General features: G+C 37.8%; 1 protein-coding gene across 1 annotated transcript in view; it reads right to left on the reverse strand.

Moving 5' to 3' along the window:
* Positions 1-20,314, reverse strand: part of MYH15 (myosin heavy chain 15) — a gene marked incomplete at both ends in the record, with an annotated part of 143,292 nt that overhangs the window by 59,593 nt on the left and 63,385 nt on the right. Inside the window, 13 exon segments of the mRNA XM_084232648.1 lie at positions 2-151; positions 2,491-2,581; positions 5,534-5,635; positions 5,637-5,653; positions 8,068-8,120; positions 8,123-8,249; positions 9,302-9,544; positions 13,388-13,590; positions 13,593-13,642; positions 17,244-17,267; positions 19,822-19,910; positions 19,914-19,922; positions 19,926-19,939. Coding sequence (XP_084088774.1) covers positions 2-151; positions 2,491-2,581; positions 5,534-5,635; positions 5,637-5,653; positions 8,068-8,120; positions 8,123-8,249; positions 9,302-9,544; positions 13,388-13,590; positions 13,593-13,642; positions 17,244-17,267; positions 19,822-19,910; positions 19,914-19,922; positions 19,926-19,939 — 1,172 coding nt within the window.

The raw sequence follows: 20,314 nt of genomic DNA on the forward strand, positions 1-20,314 counted from the left end.
CCTCTATCTGAGCCAAATTGGCCCCTCCTGCCTCCTCCAGTCTCTCATTTAAGTCTTCCAAGTCTTGAGCGAGGTCAGCCCTCTCCCACTTCACCTTGGCTCCAGTGGTCCTTTCATCTCCCAGCTCCTCTTTCAAATCATGCATGTGAGTCTGTAGCAATAAATAATTTTGACTTTTACTAAGCTCTTACAACATATTTTGTATTCAAGAGCCTTACAGTATCTTTTTTCCCTCACAACTAAGAAAAGTAACATAGCACATTTGGTTCCCATTTTATAGTTAAAGAAGATAGAATACCAGAAATTAAATGATTTGCTCCAAATTAGAGCCAAGACCAGAATTAAAATTTGCAGTTCCCCTAGATCTTCATTAAAACAACTTCATTAAATTATATACACGGAAGGAAACCTTAGCAAAAAGCACTTTACAAAGGAATGGGAAATAACGTTGATATTAACAAGAAAAAATGTAAAGTGTTTATAAAAAAACATAATGAATTTTATATATAATACCTCACTCATTTGGACCACATTTACCTGACAATCTCAACCATTAAGAACTTGAGCAAAAACTTACCAGTAGAATGAATACTTACAAGATCAAGCAACATACTATTTTTTAAAAAAAATAAATTTAATTTTATAAAGCATTCTGACAAACTTGGTAACTTGGTTTCTTAGTATGCAGGTGATTTCAAGTGGCAGATCTGAAATAACAAATTAGAATTGGTGGAGGAATCAGGACTATTAGAGGGAATAGTAATCTGATAGCACTGCAGAAGAATCATTAGATGAAGAGTCATGATAAGAACTTCGAGAACCCAAAATTCTTTCAGTGTCAAGGCAAATAACTACAAATCTTAATAGCATCCGTGTAGTACAGTAGGGTGAAGTCATTGACCTTCATTGACGTGACCTTCAGTAACTAAGTATAGGTTAGGCTGGGTGGGGTGGCTGGGAAGAAGGACAGAATCTATTTTAGAATGTTTTATTTTCCATTAAATAAGGATACCATGGTTTAGAGGAAGCTAATTTCTTAGATCATACCAAGTAAGTAGACTGTCATATTTATAGATGAGTGGTGACAGCAAAGGTGCTAACAAAATTTATGATTTTCACATCCAGTCAAATTGATGCTTTTCCAACTAGTTATTTTGGGATCCCAACCTTTATTCCAAACAATACTGTCATTGAACTAAAAATTTCTGAAATATTTCCTAAGAAAATAATCCTTGGAGCATTTTATTTTATTATCAAGGTAAGAAAATTTATTTTCTGGATAAATTGAATTTTTTTTTTGGACAAAGTCAAGTGTTATTTGAAGACAAGGCTAGTGAGTATAATAGATAATCACTTGGAGATTGATATTGTGTCTGAAAACATGTCCATAAAGCAGTGAGACTGGTATATTTTTTGACTCAAAATGTCTCAGAAGATAATTGTGAGAAAGAGATCCCAAAATTATTTTGATTGATGGTTACATTACTGAAATGGATGAACTGTCCACGAAAAATATATCCATCTATATGCATATACAAGCTTTGTATGTGTGTATAGTAGGCATATATTTAAATTACCCTAGAAAATTGTCATGGATAGTATAAAGTGATCACATGGCCCAAAACTTATAGAAAGCTACCCATTAGCAAATAATGTTTTGAGGTTTCAAGTAGTTACAAAACAGATTTTCAGCATAATTAACTTCTAATCCAAAAGACTAATCATCATAAAAAATTAAATTGCTAACACTGAATGCTTAGCATGGGTCAGGTAACAGCTTACCACTTTCTGTTGCATTTAATAATATTAGCTCAGAGGTTGTCAGGAGGATTAATGAGTAAAAAAATATATGCACAGTGTTTTAGCACAATGCCTAGATAACAGAAAACATTCAACAAATTGTCTATTTGTTTTTTTTTTTTTTTTAAAGTAGATTTTTTTTTTTTAACTTTATTTTTTTTTTTTTTAATAGAGGCATGCTTTATTTATTTGTTTGCTGGTTTGTTTGTTTTGTTTATACATGCACTGGGTACAGTCAGAAGCGCGGGAGGGTGAGAGAATTCACCAGAGCCAGAGCGGGGAGCAGAGCAGGCAGAAGGACCGAAGTACACTGCTGAGGGGAGCAGCGGGCGGCAGGAGAGGTCTGCGCGCCATGTGGGACCCTCCTCCGGTGGCCGGGGAGCAGCCGGGGATCGAACCGGCGCCGCAGAGGCCGTGCGCAGTTTCGCAACCCAGCGCTCAACCGCTGCGCCACCGGGGAGGCTATTTGTTTTAATTATCCTCATAAAGAAATTTAAGCTTACAAAGTAATTTCCCCCCCAGTCATATTATCTGTAGGATGCTACAGGTTACCTTTTAACCACTGTTCTTTTTTGCCTCTGTTTATAGTTAGCTAAGGACATGGATACCTTGGCAACAGATTGTCGCTGAAACACCATTCATTACCCACGAATCCACATGGGCACAGACAGGTATTTGATAACTGATTACCTGAAGCTCTTGAAGTATCTTCTGAAGTTGAGCCACCAGTCCTTTCTCATTCTCTATGTTTGAATTCATCTGATGCATTTCTAATTCTTCTCCGTTAAGGAAAAAAATGTATAAAATGAATTGTTCAAAGTGATAACCTTTTGTTTAAATGTTTTAAAATTATATTAATAACATATAAATTCATTCTCATTGTAAATATTCAACTATTTTATCTGTATCTGAAGTTTTGGCTATTACAACCAATCTCTGTTCCTTCCCCAGAGTAACTACTATAATCAGTTTGATATTAATCCTTGCAGACATTTTTCTAAGTATTAACATGTTTGAGATTATGAGTAGAAATAGTCTCATTTTCTTTATTGTGAAAAGTAAAATATTTTATGCATTTACATTTCTATTTCTATAACTTATTTTTACTCAGTAATACATTGGAGATTTTTCCAGGTTGGCCCACACATAATTTTATTCAAAATTAACTGACTTACTATTTTTCTTGATTTAGACTTCCTATATTAATCCGGCCCCCTATTCACAAGCACTGGGTCAGGTGTAGACATGTGCTTAAAAATATAGAGCCCTGGGCCTCCCCGGTGGCGCAGAGGTTGAGCGCTGGGCTGCGAAGCTGCCCGCAGCCTCTGCAGCGCCGGTTCTATCCCCGGCCGCTGGTGAGGGTCCCACATGGCGCGCAGACTTCTCCTGCTGCCCGCTGCTCCCCTCAGCAGTGTACTTTGTCTGTCTGCCTGTTCTGCTTCCCGCTCTAGCTCTGGTGAATTCTCTCACCCTCCCGCACTTCTGACTGTACTCAGTGCTTGTATAAATAAATAAATAAATCTTTAAAAAAAAAAGCTACTTAAAAAAAAATAGATTCCTACCCTTTGCCCTCTTATAGCAGTGTTAATTGTTATTTTTGTAGATTTATGTTTAACATTAACATAATTTTAAGTTTTTCCTTATGGGAGAGAATAGGTTAGCAGGAAATTGCTTTATTTTGGATGTCCTTGTTTATTAGCGACAGCAATGAACTGCCTGCTTGTGTCCTTTGTCCATTTTTCTACAAGGTTGTTCATACAATTATGGAATCAAGTATTTACTCTTAATATTCATGATATTTTTATATCTGTGGCAAACATTTCTCCTACTTTATAATTTGTTCCAATTTTATTTATGTTGGCTTTTGCCACATAAAAATGTTAAAAAAAATTGATGTAGTCAAATTTATGAAAATATTTTTTTTTATGTCTGGTTTTCTTGTGACTTATTCAAGATTTGACTTGCCAATTTCCTAAGATTTATCACCTATATTGTCTTCGAATGGCTTTTTTGTTGCTGTTTTTACTGCAGTAAGAACATTTAACATAAGATTTACCCTATTAACATAAACTTTAGTGCACAAAGCAGCATTGTCAACTACAGGCACAATGCTGTACAGCAGACTTCTGGAATGAATCACTTAGCACAACTGGCTGCAGCCTCTGGAAGCCACCACTCTGGCCTCTGTTTCTATAACTATTTCAGATGCACCATACAAGTGAGATCTTGAGCATGTCTTTCTGTGACTGCCTTACTTCACTAAGCCTATTGTCCTCCAGATTCATCAATGGAGCAAAATTTTTCTTCATTTTCAAGGCTGAATAATATCCCATTATATGTATATACCACATTTTCTTTAACCATCCATAAATGGGTATTTCAATTATTTCCTTATTTCAGTTTGTGACTAATAATGCATCTTATAATGGCTTTAAAGCTTTGGTTTTACATTTAATTCTTTAATGAAAGCAGATTTAGTGTGTGAGTAGTGTGAGATGGAAATTAAAATTTTGCCTCCGAAAATGAATAGCTAGTAATCTCAGCACCATTTATTAAGTTGTCTCTCCTCTCATCACTAATTTAAAAGGCCACTTCTATTAAGCATTAAGTTTCCATATACACATAGATGCAATAAAAAAAAAGGTTTTCAAAAAAAGTAACATGGATTTCTGAAGGGCCAGTGCCCTTTGACCTGTTGCCTCTGAGGGCATGGAGCATCATTTTCATTTTGCTGAGCAAAATGGAATCTTCAAAAGTGAATGCTAGGGGAACCTTATTTTATCTTACATCATTCTATTCCATTCATAAGGTTACTTATTTCATCTTTTCCAAACACATATCAAATTTAGTAACTTAATAGTAGAATATTAATCAAGCCTCCAAGAGATGTATAGTGGCAATTCTTTGCACACAAACAGGAAAATCAGCTCATGGAAATTCACTTTTTCAATGTGTACCCCAACTCACAATGTGCTCCCAGATTTAACCTGGCCTCATCTCACTACTGGACTTCACTGCTTCCCCCTTGCATTTCACTTATGCCTAATACTTAGAAGACAGTCTAGAAAAAAAAAATAAGACAAAAGGGACAAGGTGAGAAAATTCATTTCACTGAACAGTGAAACAGAACTAAGGAGACCATCACAACCTGAGCTCCTTGGGTTACAAGGAATCTATGTGGACTGACAGCAGACTAATTTTGAATGTGTTTAGGTTTTGCTTGAGATGTTAAGGTTTAATATTTCTATAGTAATTTTTCACCCCAAAAAGCTATATGAATATAAATGAAGTTATATCTGGCAAACAAGGTTTTTTTTTGTTTTGTTTTGTTTTTTTAATCAGAGTCTATCAGACTTCCCACTAGGGTCAATTTTTAATTTTTTAAAGTAAAAGAAAAAGTTATGCCACTGGTCTCATCATGAGTAAAAGTGAGCCATTTTTATTTTTTGACTTGTAGCCTCAAATTTCAGTAATTCTCATATCATATGCTTTACACCTTTCATTTGCATCTGTTTGTCAGATGGCTTCTCAGTTATATTCTTCTAGATTATTATATAGTTGTAAAGGGTAGTAAATGCATAAAGTGAAGGAAAAAATTCTGTTTCCTAGACTTGTTATCCTCCCCTACAGATATTGAGATATTTGGCCCTGGAGTCACAAGGATAAATGATATGAGAAAGCTGTTCTTTCTAATTCTCTCCCAAAATCTGATGTCAACAAAAAGGGGGCTTACTTCCTCAGCCTTTCTGCTAGCTCCAGCCAGCTGCTCTCCAGCTGCTCCTCACTTTTCTGGTTCTGCTTTAAATTACCCTCCAGTTTGTGCTTCTCCCTTTCAGGTCATCCTTGTTTTCTCTCCTGCTGAAGGGCACCCTCACGCTAATAAATGGAGATATTGTGGATATTATTTAGTCAAACAAATAGGTAAAGTTCATCCTTTATTAGATGTGTTCATTAACCAGTGAGCTTCTGGGAAAAGGAAAATACAAGCTCAGATTCTGTAAATGACTCCCAGTTATGTAGCTATTTTAAAATAAATATTGCATGCATCAATAGGATAATAAAAGAATCTAGAAACCATAATGACAAAAGAAGACTTTAGAGGTTAAGGAATATGAGTTCTCCCCTATGGAAGGAACCAATGATAAATGGCCAGTGAGTCTTACTTGATCACTTTCTGGTGATGGGAAGCTCACTTCACATGGCTGCTCATTTCATGTGTGGGCTAATCCATTTACTTGAACTGAGAAGCCAGAATATTCTCTGTAAATTCTTCCCACAAGTCCAAGTTCTGCTCTCTGGAGCCACACTGAGTGCATCTGTCCCCACATGATTATCTATGAATATTAGGCAGATAGCCTTGTTTTCCCCACTCAGGATCACTGACCCTTTCACACACACTGCATATGACATGATTTCCATACCTCCACAACCTTGGGGCCCTCCTCTGGAGCACAGCATTGTCATATTCTGGTACCCCAACAACATGGTCAAAACATTCCCCTTTTGTCTGGATTAATATGGCCACCAGTGATATCGAGATTAGAGATTAGCGTAGATAGAGACCATATAACAGTTACAATATGGCTATTTGTTCATTGATACGTTTACTTTTTAGCACCAGAAGCTATTTCCTATAATTCCCAAAAGAAATGAAACTCAAATGAAAGGTGGATGGAAATGCTTGAAAATAGACAAACTGGTGAGAGGGGCGGGGAAGGAGATAGTGAGGAAAGGAGAGGGAGAGCGAATGAGCATGTATACACCACACAAACACCAATAAATCCTCCTACTGAGACTTTGTGAGATACAAAATCAGTAGAAATTGGGAGAGAAGTGAGAAATGCTAGGTAATAAAGGAAACCGATAGAGAGGCATGAGGGGGGAGAAGGCAGATGATTAAAAAACAAGTCCTAATCCCCTTGTGAGCATTTTTATAAAGTCTGAGCTTTTGGACAAATAAGAAAACACAACAGCAATAGATGAGGGGAAAGGAAGAATGATGAATCTACCCACTGAAACTGATCTGAATACCTGAGTCATCTTTATTACTCAGGGTGTTTGGAAACAGAATAGGCGCAGGGTACAATCTTATAGAAAATACTTTCCAACAGAGTAGGTAGAACACGCTTTCAACTATACATGCATCTCAGCACACCACTGGAGACACAGCCAGGCCTTTAATCCTATCCTTCACCATTGGTGTCAACAGATCTGTAGGACCAAATGCCAAGTTCTGTGGGAGCAATGGAGGAAAGGCAGTGATAACCTTTTATGATTAACCTCAATTTCTTTATCTACTGCCCAGGGATGTATGAAAGGTGCATTTAAAAACTGGTATATTGGGCACATAGCAGGATGCTACAGAAATCATCATGAATATGTTGTTTTCTATGTTCATATTTTCATTACACCTTTAGACATGGTGACTTTGAATAATGAATTTGATCTGGTTAAATAAACACACACACACACACACACACAGATGTGGGAGGCAGGGGGACACTGGGCCATGGTAGAGGACTATGGGACTTGGTGGAGGGTGTGGTGAGGTAACAAACATCTAAAGAGATGTGAACCGGGCATCCCTGGTGGTGCAAGGGGTTAAGCACCGCACTAAGAAGCAATCCGCAGCCTCTGCAGCACGAGTTCAATCCCCGGCTGGCCAGGGAGCTGCCCACATGGCACAGCAGACCTCTCCTGACTCGCCCGCTGCTCCCCTCAGCAGTGTATTTCAGTCAGTCTGCCTTTTCTGTTCCCCGCTCTGTCTCTGGTAAGTCCTCTCATCCCCCAAATCTCTGGCCTGTACCCCAGCTCTTGTATGCATAAATAAATAAATCTTTAAAAAAAATAAAGCGATGTGAACCAATTCCCCTAAATCATTCAGTGTTATCAGTCAACATTGCCTCAATAAAATATAACAGAATAAAAAGAAAGAAATCTCACAGATTACATTCTGGGGCCTCTCATAGTGTAGAGGCTCTGTGTCTATTAAGAAAAAAGGACATTTCTGATGATAGATCACAGGTGCTATGGTGGTGGGAGAACTATGGAGACAACATCTGAGGGGAAAAATCAAATACTGTCCAAAAATGAACAATGATGTAATAAAATAAATTTAATTTAAAAAAAAAGAAAATAGCACCTGTATTCCTAAATAACAATGGAAGCAAATCAAGTTCATAAGTTTTGCAGCAATTGTCATGATAATTTAAGTTAAAGGTGGAGCTTTGAATCTATGTAGACAACTAACCTGCTAGACATATCACAACCTCCCTCATCCACTTGCCGTTTCAGTTTCAACTTGGCTTTGTTCAGGTTTTGAGCTTCTCCTCCTTGATGTGCAGGCCATCCAGGGTCTGCTTGTGGGCTTCCTGCACCTCCTTAATCACTCTGTTAACTTTGCTGATCTCCTCAATTAGAGACTCCACTTTCTCAGTCAAGTTCTTGACCTGTGGGAAGGAGATAAAAACAGCTTCATCAGAGCTACCCCTGGAAGGTTGGGCGTAAAACTAAGGGCCATCTTCTTTTCTAGCAGAAAAGAAAAAAATCTCATGAGGTCTCCACCGTCAAAAAGAATCAAATTAAGCCAAGTTTCTGACAGACTTTTAAAATTCTAATTTTTCTTACATGCACACAAAAAGGAATTTGTTATCTGTCATGGTCAAATGACACAGGATATCCCAGCTAATCAAATGGAATCAATATAGCCTATTGCTTGGCCAATGTTCAGAGTGCCATATTATTGTATAACAATGCCACTAAATGTACTTTGGCTTTCTATTGGGTATTTAGGAAGCATTCATTAATTTTCTGTACCCCAATATCCTGAGAGCAACATTTAAAGAAGAGCTCCAGCTTATAAAATATGCAAAAAAAAAAAATGGAAGTTGGCTATATATAAGGTCCACATATTTTTTATGAAAGGGAACCCATGGCACAAAAGATGCTATTTAATCATCTGCCCAAATTACAGTGTCATTCTGGGTACTATTTATCAGATTTAATACAGACTCTTCAGCTAACATCAATCGATACATAGATGCACAAATTGAAAACCTCAACAAAAACAAAACATCAAAGTCCTTAACTGGAATTAAAGTGACATCTTCAAGGTCAAACTCCACATCAATGACAGAGCTGGGGATTCAGGCACATCCCAAATCACCTTTTAGTAAACTGCATCAAGCTCACTCTCCCTCTAAAAAAAGGACGCTTAGAGGCCTGTTGAAACCATTCTGCCCTTTCTATTAGATTTCAGATGCAATAAGATTGGAACAAACGAAAATGTTTCATTGGGGAGATTAAGTGAGGGTCTATAAATTTGAGTTGGAAATTTGAATTGGAACAGCACAGTTCATCAGACCCTTCATTTTTTTTTTGCCAGTTCTGACTCCTAGGCCTGCAGGCCACTGTTAATTAAACAGATCAAGTCTGGTAACCAAAGCCTGATTAGGAGTGGATTCAGTCATTGAGGCCTTCCTAACATTACAGAAAAAAATACCTTGTGTTCTGTAGCACGCTTCTCCTTCTCTGACTTCGCCAATATTGTTTCCAGGTCATCGATTTCTTTCCTCAACTCACAACATTCATCTTCCAGTTTCCGCCCCCTGGCAGTCAGCTCAGAATTTATCTCCTCTTCTTCCTCCACATGCTCAGAAAGCATCTTGACTCTGGCCTCCAGCTGGATCTTGGATTTAATCAGCGACTCGCACTGCTCTTCAACATTTGCCAGGGTCTCTTGCTCCTGCCATGATGAGGAGAAAATTGTTGCCAACAGCTGGAAGTAATTTATCAGCTAGGCGAAAATGCTGCTTAACACATAGCAAAGAGATAATTGCCTGCCCTCTGCACAGCACTTTCACCTACCTTTCCTAAGCAGTTGAAATAATATTCCCAGTTCCCTGATCTTATTATTGAGAAGTGGAGGAGTTGCTTGTGTTTGGAGGTGCTTTCTATCTTTCAAGTCATTCAGTAGATTAGATTACCTCTTCTAAAGCACTTAATAGAATGCTAGTGGCCTAAAGGAGCTAATGTGTCTCCCAAAATCAGTGGTGAATTGCTTAAATCACAGCTTCTAGAAGCATCCAGGTGGACATTTAGTTTGAGTCTCGTACCTGTTCAGAATATAGTCTTAAGACGATATGTAGTTATTTCCTCAGACCATGGAATATTTATAGTTTTATTATAAGAGCCCTGATGCACTTGTTTAATACATACAGGTATCTTCTAATCAACAGAGCTGCATGTTTTTTATTCATAGATTGAATTTAGAATTCATAAGATTACTTGCAAATCTCTAACTAGATTTTACTATTATTTCCAACTGAAGTCTTTTCCTCAATGATTCTGCCAGCAGTGAAATTTACAAGTTATATACACATAATGTAAAATGCCTTTTCCTTTTTTCCTATCAAATGTACTGCCTCTCCATTTCTGAATTACCCACTGTTCCTGTGTTATGGGTCAACTAAAAAAATGAAGGGGCCTATTACTTTTTGCTACAAACACACTTTTTTGTAACTTCAAAACACTAATTTGTTTCCATTAGAGGCCAAGTTAAACCTCTTCTTTATGAGAAAGTTCTTAATTAATGTAGGTCTTACTGCAACATAACCATACACATCTTCATCTTCCATGTCGAGCCCTCATCCTCCACTCTGCCATATGCCAATTTATTGGCTATATATTTGCCTGGCTTAAGCTATTTCAGCTACTTAGATCAAGAGTAGAAAGGGGCAAAAATGCAGGTTATTGGCCTCTGGTTAACTCCTGGCAAGAGAATAACTGCCCAATAAATGTGGTTCAAAGAGACACAGATAGCAGTGTGGGTGGGGGAGGCACAGAATAATAAATCTCCAACTTTGCTGTGGACCTAAAAGAGAAGGACTAAATTAAAAACAAACAAAAATGTCAAAGCTGAACAGGGCCATATAAATCAGAGATTCTTCCCATGTATGGGAAATAATGGGGACTTTTGCCTTTAGTTCACCCCCGTTTGACAAGCCGAACAGTTATTTGCTCTGTTCCACTCAGCATGGGTATAGGACCTGTCACCATTGTCCAATGAGGGGGACAGTACAATCAAGCAACATTGTGCTCTTCATTAAACAGGACAGTGGGGTTTGAGGGCCAGCTGAGCAGTGTTTGGCAGTTAACAATAGGACCATCCTTTCCCTGTGACAGTCATTTTCTCCTATACTCCAATATTAACTGGAACGGGCTCACTCAGTCATGCCCGTTTGAGTAAGTGATTTCCAAAGAATCCTTGTTTGCTTGCTCCCTACCTTGTTTAGCTATGCCCTTAAAAATAAATTGTAAAATATTGCACAGCTCTGACAACTTCTCAAGTTAGTTACAAATTGAACTCATCTCTGCCTTCCTGGATCAGCCCTGGAATTGGCTTCTGCATGTTCCTTTGCTTTCTGTACTGATCCTTTATCTTGTGTCCCAGGCTTTTACCTACCATCTCCTGTGGAAGAAGAGTCCATTCCTACCTCCAACTTCAGCCCAGGTAGCAATGGCTACTCTCTCTATCAACAGGAAGAATGATGAAAACTGAGAGGCCAGATCTCATATAAAACTGACTCTCTCCTATGCCAGAAAATGTATGATATTATAAACTGTGATTCTCACATTTTGAATCTTAACATAGGCTTGGAGCAGGGCCCAAGAATGTGTATTTTTAACAAGCATCCCAGGTGAGGCTGATGTAGAATCACTACTATATTAAATGTATACCATAAATGTGAGTCTGAATATACAGTCTATGTAAAATAGGGCCTATCAGAACATTGATAGGATGGCCCCAAAATAATTGGGGTTAGTCTAAAATTACTAAATATTCTGTCTTCACTAAGTTCAAAAAGCAGGAAAAGCTGAATTATATAATGGCATTTAAACCCAGTATTTTTATATTTAGCATTGTGATTAGTGAGGTGGAAAATATGACACAGCAGGTGCCCAAATAATGTTTCATTCAATTTTGTCTTGTTATAATTTAAGGAAGAGGAAAAAAATGATTCCCCAACAACATGGTGGAGTTTGCATGTTCTCCATGTCTGTGAGTCTTCTCCAGGTACTCTACTTTCCTTCCACATCTAAAAGATGTACACGCTAGGTTCACTGGGGTATCTAAATTCTCCCAGTGTGAGTAAGGGTGTGGGTGTGGGTGAGTGCCTTCAGATGAAAGGGTGTCCTCTCCAGGGTGGTTCCCACCTTGCTCCTGAGCTGCTGAAATGGGCTTTGGCCACCTCAATCCTGAGTGGGAAGAACAAGTGGGCTAGAAAATTAATAATAGGGCCTCCCCTGGTGGTGCAGTGGTTGGGTGCTGGGCTGTGAAGCTGCCCGCAGCCTCTGCAGTGCCAGTTCAATCCCCGGCCACAGGCAAGGGTCTCACATGGCGTGATAGACCTCTTCTGCTGCACCCACTGCTCCCCTCAGCAGTGTATTTCATCAGTCTGCCTGTTCTGTTACCCACTCTGTCTCTGGTGAATTCTCTCACCCTCCCACCCTTCTGACTGTACCCAGTGCTTGTATAAATAAATAAATCTTTAAGGAAAAAAAAAAGAAAATTAATTAATAAAAACAAATTATTGTTCAACATTAGAAGTGTTTTGGGTCTTTAGAAGTTTGGTGATATTTCTGTGACCAGAAATAATGCTGTAGGAATTTGATTCTTGTGTGTGTCAAATAGCCTTTGATAAAATTCACTCAATATACATCGTTTTGCTAACCAAGACTTCCAAAGACCTACTGATGATGTTGAGTGAACACTAACTGTGCAGTTCCATCCCTACCTTTGGGATGTTTTGGTGGATAGGGAGAAGACAGGTGAAAGAGAGTGAGTAAAGAAAGGCACACTGGCATTACACTGGAGTTGAAGGCTCAAATGACAGGGCCAAGGATTTGGATTCTCTACTACACTTATTGTAGAATATGAATTTTCAGCAGGGAAGCAATCTGATGTTTAAGGCAACGGTTTCTAGTCTTACTGGATATCAGAATCCCATAAAGTATTCAGATCCACACAGGGCCTCCATGATCAAAATATCCCCAAGTGGAGTCAACCAATCTTTCCTTTCCTAATGCTTCACAAATAATTTTATATAATTTGAGGTTGGAAACTTTAGTTTTAAGAACCTGGTTGGTTGATAATATTAATTTGAACCGGAGAAAGGGAAGTGGGGAGACCAAATTCAGGAAAATCAACTAGAAACATACAGTAATCTTGAAGATCCCAGAAAAGCATTTCTCAGAACTCCTAAAATCTTGGCTTTAGATTTGCTAATAGACCATGGGCTACACACAAAACAAATTAAGACACATAGCCTCCTGGCTCCCATGATTGATTATGGTGCCTTTTTATAGCTACAAACCATCAGTTTGTCTCTTCTTCAAAGATACCTTGCCAAAAAAACCCTTTGAAACAGGGCATCTGAGTGTTGTCAAGCATTGTCTATGTTTGATGAAATTCTATATTATTTGTAAACTACACACCTCTATTTTTTTTCAACTTAACAACTGCCTACAAAACAAGGGAATCTAATTAAAAACTTGATTTGAGAAAAAAAATGGTAGGACCACTCACGGCCTGCCACTGAGGCAGTAGGTCATTCTTTTCCCTGATGAGGGAGACTTGTTTGGCTTTTATTTCTTCCCTCTGAGATTTTGATTTCTCCAAGGCTTTTTGCAGTTGCACACACTCTTCCTTCAGCCCAACTTCCTCCCTTCCCCTTCTGGCTGATTTGACAAGGGGCTTGATCTTGCCGAAGAGACTTTCCGAGGGCCAGCTCTCACAGCCATGAGAGCTCTTATGTTTCCCTGGATCAAAAGAATTGCATCCCTAAATCAAGAAAGATAAAAGAAAAACAAGTTAACCCAGACTATAAGAGATTTGTTTTCCAAATTAAGCTCTATAATAAGCACATCAGTTTAGGAGTCATGAAATGTGCTCTTTAGTCTTCAAAGCACTTCTACATCTGGTCTCTTATTTGGCAATAGCAAATGCTTATGAGGGACTTCCGGGGCTAGCAATATTGTGGAATAGATGTCCTGAATATGCTCTTAAAATGAGAGCTGAGGCTGAATGAGGGTAAGATATGAGGAAACTAAAGACCTGGGCAGTAAGTGAACATGTGTATAGCTTGGCCATCTTTGTGGAAGGAAGGAGACAGTCCTAATATTGTATGGGTTTGTATTGTTATATTCACCCAAGTCAAAAAATATTCTCTGATATTCTTCAGAGAATATCAATCAATGTAAATGAGGACTGGAAAATCCACTCACTGGCATAGAGAGATTTCAGAGAAAAGTATATCTGATATGGTTTGAGCTCAGGGTGAAGGAAAGAAATCCTGCTTCAAAAACTTCTTTTTATCATGAATAGCACCACTGGATTGTTTGAGGTTTAAATTATACTACTTAATAAGTCCAGAAAAATTCAATAAATTAGCATAGCAACTCTTTACACTGGTAATACAAGAGCATACTGAAGAAAACACCCTGAAGTAAAGTAACAGATTCTTTTAGATAAAACCTCCCTGAAGATAAGTTTACAATTCAGAATTACAAAACACATATAGGAAAAAAAAAATAGTCACCAGTGAAGATGAGTATCTACATAAAAATTTTGATTAAATCTCCAAGAACATCAGATAACTGAACCATCTGGTGGAGGCCATAAAATATTAACAAATATTAAAGTCACAAAAGTAAAGAATTGAAAAAAAGAAAGAAATGAGTCCCCATGATTAAGAGGCAAACAATTTTTAAAGTGGAGCAAATAAAATGTCTAAAACTAAAAAAAAAGTAAAAAGTATAGTCATTAAAATCAAACACAATCCTGGAAGAATTAAGCTGCTGATTAGACACACAGTAACAAATGGTAAATTAAGAAAATAAGCCCAAACGGGCCTCCCCAATGGCACAGCAGGTTGAGCGCTGTGCTGCAAAGTGTGTCTGCAGCCACGGGTTTGATTCCCAGCAGCCAGGGGGAAACCCACATGGCGTGGCAGACCTCTCCTGCCTCGCCTGCTGCTCCCCTCAGTAGTGTCTTCAGTCCGTCTGCCTTTCTGCTCCCCGCTCTGTCTCTGGTGAATTCTCTCACCCTCCCACGCCTCTGACTGTACCCCAGTTCTTGTATAAATAAATAAATCTTTAAAAAAATTTAAAAAAAGAAAATAAGCCCAAAGCAAGTGTTAAAAAAAAAAAAAACTTATGGTAATACAACAACCAAACCCATCAAAATGTAAAAAAGATATTTCATAAACAGTGTAGGTTTCAGATTTTTAAAAAATATATTGATGCAATTCAACATATTTATAGAATAATAGAACAAAAGCATATGGTTTTTTTTAAAAGGCAGAAAAACTGCCTTTAACAAAATATGAAAGGAATCATACCTATGGAAAAAAAAAAACTACAGAAAATATCATCTTAAAAAGGAAATGATAGTTTTTCCCAAAGTCAGAAATATGACAGAAAAAAATTTTTGTTATCTGAAATACTACAAGTTGGTGAGAATATAGAGCAATGGACTTTCATGCAGTTCTGATGAAGAGTTAATTAGAATGCATCTTGGTACCATCTCAGTAACCTGAGGTTGTGTAGAGACTAAAGCCTAATAATTCATAACCTGGAGAAATGCCACTCAAAGCCTGGGCCTCCGTTAGCTATTTTCCACGAATTATCAGAGTAAGGACCAATATTTTGGGTAACACCACCCTCATAAAAAACTCTTGCATATGTGCAGGGGGATACATTTACAAAAATAATATTGCAGAACCATTTGTCACTACAAATTTTATAGATGACTTGAATTTGAGTTGAAAAATTGAGTTGGAAAATGAATGAATAAATTATTACATATTTATGCAATGGAGTGCTATATAGTAGGGAAAATCTATAATCTAGCACTAGTTTTATTAACATTAAAAATTTTCAAAAATAGCATTGAATGTAAAGAACATTTCAGGATAATACATGCTGAATACTATTTACATGAAGATTAAAATATGCAAAAATCATGTCAATTTTTTAAGGATATCAGCATATTTACATATCTATGTAGGATTTAGATCAAGGGAGCAATTTAAAAACTGTTAAGAAATAATTTTTTTTTTTTTTTGGTGATAGCGACTCCTTGAGTGAACATTATATTTTCTGTATTTGTGCATTTGAAATGTTTCATAATTTTATGGTCATCCTATGATTTAGAAAGAATGAATAGTAAAGACCCCATTTTATTTTTTTTTTAAAGATTTATTTATTTATACAAGATTGATTGATTGATTTATACAAGCACTGGGTACAGTCAGAAGCATGGGAGGGTGAAGAGAATTCACCAGAGCCAGAGTGGGGAGCAGAGCAGGCAGAAGGACTGAAGTACACTGCTGAGGGGAGCAGTGGGCGGCAGGAGAGGTCTGCGCGCCATGTGGGACCCTCCTCTAGTGGCGGGGAGCAGCCGGGGATCGAACCGGCGCTGCAGAGGCTGCGGGCGGCTTCGCAACCCAGTGCTCAACCGCTGCGCCACGGGGGAGGCCCTAAAGACCCCATTTTAGAGATGAAGGAAGTGAACTACGGAGAAATTAGCAGTCTCCATCCAGGTTTACACAACCAGCCCTCGAAGCCATGTCCTCTGATCCCCAAACTTCCATGAATTCATATGCCACACTGAGCACTATATGAAGGTCAGAGAAGACTTATAGAAAATCCCTCGTAATATCTTTGATGATATTTTTCTTCTTAGGGGAAACAGAGGAATTAACATATTGTCAGTTAAGCAAGTTATACCAAGATCTGAGGACCTCTCGCCACAAGGTGAACTATGCTATGGAAAAAGTAAACAACTACAGAACACTTTGCTTGGAGTGTTCTCCAAGCACAGTCCCTTTTTTTGGAGGTTTCACTTGCTTACTTTCCATGATTCTGTTAAAGAACAGGAAAAAACCTATACTTAAGTATCCAGATGAGGTGGTAAGTGTCACTAGTGAATCTGCTCAAAAGTGAAGTAAGAGTGTTATGGTTACATGTCACCAAGACCCACAGTTTCTGACCCAGGGAATGTTGCAAAGCAGTCAGAACACCTCCCTACTTTGCAGCCTACAGAGTTGTTTGTGGGATTTGTGTTGTTTGTGGCATGCAAACCCTTCCAGGCCTGCTGCTGCTACCAACTGTGAGTCACACCACTCTCAGAGATTCAGATTTCTCAGACTGTAAGGGAAGGCTGGAAGCAATGCAAGAAATATCTGAATTACACTTTCACTTAATTGGATAGAAAAATAAAGGCATGTTTGTTGTTCTATGATTTAAACAAATTTAAGTCAAGTCTCAGGTTAGGAAGGAGAAGCAGCTCTTTATCTTGGGCTATCATAAAACAGTTGGATAAAGTCACACAGGTTGAGGTATACCTCTAGCAGTGGGGGTGCAGGGTAAGGTTATCAGACCTGTCTTCCAGAATCTTCTGGAATTTGATTCACATCAAATTTGTGAGTTTGTCTCATACTTAGCTTGTAATGATTGAACACTTTAGTCTCTCAACTCTCATTGTTTTCAGTTGGCTTAGAAAGTCAGCTTTGAAAAAACACCTAAAAAATAAGTCGGATGCTAATTCCACTGACTATGCAATAAATATTAGTTGAACGACCTTATGAGTAGTTGCAATATTCATCTATCAGTACTATTTTTGTTAAGCTTTATTTAATGTGTAAAATACACATTCTAGACAGTATGGTTTTATAAATATAAAATTTGCAAAAAATATTTTATTTACACCTTTGGTTATGTTGGGTTCATAAGAACCTAAGACTCTCCTCCCATTTATCTATTAATGATGTCTATATTGTCCAGAAAACTTAAACTTTTAAGAAAGACCCAGGTAAACAGTGCTTTGATGTGCTAGACATATACAGTCTCTGAAGACTATTCTTTTTTCAACACTTTAAAAACATAAAACCATTTTTAGCTAGTAAGCCATATGACAAACAGACCACATAAAAAGTGACCATATAAAAATAATCACCCTTAGATCAGTTTTCGGACCCTTGCACTAGAGAAAGGCGCATTTTCCCAAGACTTTAACAAAGTAAAATAAGTATTTTTTCAAGAATCATTTCAAGCAATGATAGGGATAAACGAGTGAGGTAACTAAGGCACAAATTTGAAGAAGGTACTCACTTTCAGGGTTGTACATGGTATCTCTTATATAATCATAAGCACTAAGTTCTCCATAAATGTTGTGCCTTAAAAGGTGCGTTCACTTCAGGTTAGTCCTGGCCTACATGGGTGGTATACAGCAGAAATCACCAAACACACAAGGAAGCAAAGCACCAGTGGAAAAAATCAGCAGAGAAAACAAACGCTAGAATCTGACACTCAGCTACACAGAACAAGGGAATCAAGTGGTATGTTATATCCTACAGAGATCTTTTTTCTGTGAGCACATCACCATAGGCCCTCCAATTTTCCTTCAAATAATGTCCTTCTCTGAAGGTCATGAGGAAAAACTGATGCTGATTGTCAGATAAAACCAAATCTATTAGAAGTGTCCCTGGTGTTTGAAGCATGCCAAGATGGTCTGAGACAAAGCAGTAAATCTACTGCTGATGATCAAGAAAGTTAACTTTGAATTAATTTTTTGGAGAGTGGGGTCCACTTGAAAGTTTTTAATAAGTCAGCAAGTCTTCTAGAATCTATTCCCTCAAGGAGTTAATTGTGGATACATCATTTCACACAGAGACAAGTGGCTAACTCGAGCAGGACAAATCGTCTTTTACTTGCTGTGATGTGTATAGACATTTTCTAGCATACTAAAGTTGATTCAGTATTTTATATCTTGGCACAATCTTCCTTAAATGAATAACTGAGGCTAAGGTTCAAGAAATACTGGATTTTCTCTTTGAAGTTGTGCTTGTTTCCACTTACAACTGAACTCTGTGTGCATTACTTGTGAGTAGAAGAATGAGAGAATGCCTTATTTTCACATTTTCTTAGAAATTTTAAGATACATACTCTTTCCTCCCACTTCTTCAAAGGCATTCCTTGTAGGTTTCTGGTTACCTCAGTGATTCCAAAGCATTATTGATGATGGTTGAAGGAGCCAAGTAATTCTACTGCTTTTTAACTGATCATAAATTTGCTTTAGGGGAAGATCCTTGGGGTCAAAATGCAGTACTTAAATAGATAAAAATAAATCTGGAGTCAGGAGTCATATGATTTAAATATAGAATACCTCTGGCAAATGAGGTAAAAGGATATATAGACTTCTACCTCTCCTACCAATATGTTCATTTTTCTAAAACCCTTGGGCACAATAATGAGGATTCAAGCAATTATGTCATATGTGGGTACAACAGTTTGTACTTTTTGTAGTCCTTTAAGGACAACCTCATTTGATTCTCTGGGAGGAGAAAGAACAGAAGCAGGCTGAAGTAGCTCCATTGTACTGAGAGGGAAATTGAAGAGCCGAGACACGAAATGCCTTTTCCAAACTTCCTTCATCCCAATGATGAACTGGTGGAGAACTAAAAATATACCTCTTAATTCTGAGACAGGTATTTTTCCTACTCTATATTTGCTTATGCCTTATAATTTATACTTATAGAATTGGGGAAATAGAAAGTAAAGATAACTCTACTGCTTCCTGCATAAACCCTGCTGGCTTCCTTCCTTTCACCTGTTTGCTAGCAAAGCAACAGCCTGTTTGGATGGCAGCTTCAATTAAGTATACACAACATTTCAGAGATTCAATTCAGTCTCCATATCTTTCTTCTGTACATATTTCTTCTATATGTGGGTCTATTATCCATTAATAGAGATTTAAGGATATTAGAGCTACATGGATGTTGGATTTAAGGGGAAATAATAATGGAACTCTGTCATCATATATCTCACCACCACCAAAACATATCGATTTGTAGTCTAGAGGACATCAACCAAACAAACAATGCATGCCTAAACACTCAGGAAGAGAGGAAAACCAAATGAACTGTTTCAGGATTCTTGGAAACTGGGATATATATTTACTTCTCTTTAAAATCAGCATACAGCAGTTGGTTTGGAAAACCTTCACAGCATACCCTGGTCCCTTCCAAGATACCATTACAGCACAGCTGCTATAGAACCAACTAAGGGACCATCACACCTGAAGAAAAATGGTCACGCTGAGACAGTGTCAAAAAAATTATTACCCTAAATTTTGCCCTAATTTCTGCATCTTGAGTTAAAGAGTTTGAATTTGGTGTTCTGTATATGTTAAGTGCCAACCTGATGCCCCTTACAGTAACCAAGTAGGATTATCTGGAATTCCTTAAATTAGGACACTTTAGTTCACAGTTGGTAAGATTTTATAAGCAATATTCCCAGAAGATGAAAAAGATTACATTTTGTTAGCATATAAAGGCTGGTATTTTGTCTGTTTGCCTGTCAAAATCAATCTAGAGAGAGGTATAAGGACATAGAAGCAACTGCCATTTCCCCACATAGGGGGAGGGATTATCAGAAGTGAGAGGGCATACAA

This window comes from Talpa europaea, assembly GCF_964194135.1.
Source record: "Talpa europaea genome assembly, chromosome: 4".
NCBI classification, from domain to species: domain Eukaryota; kingdom Metazoa; phylum Chordata; class Mammalia; order Eulipotyphla; family Talpidae; genus Talpa; species Talpa europaea.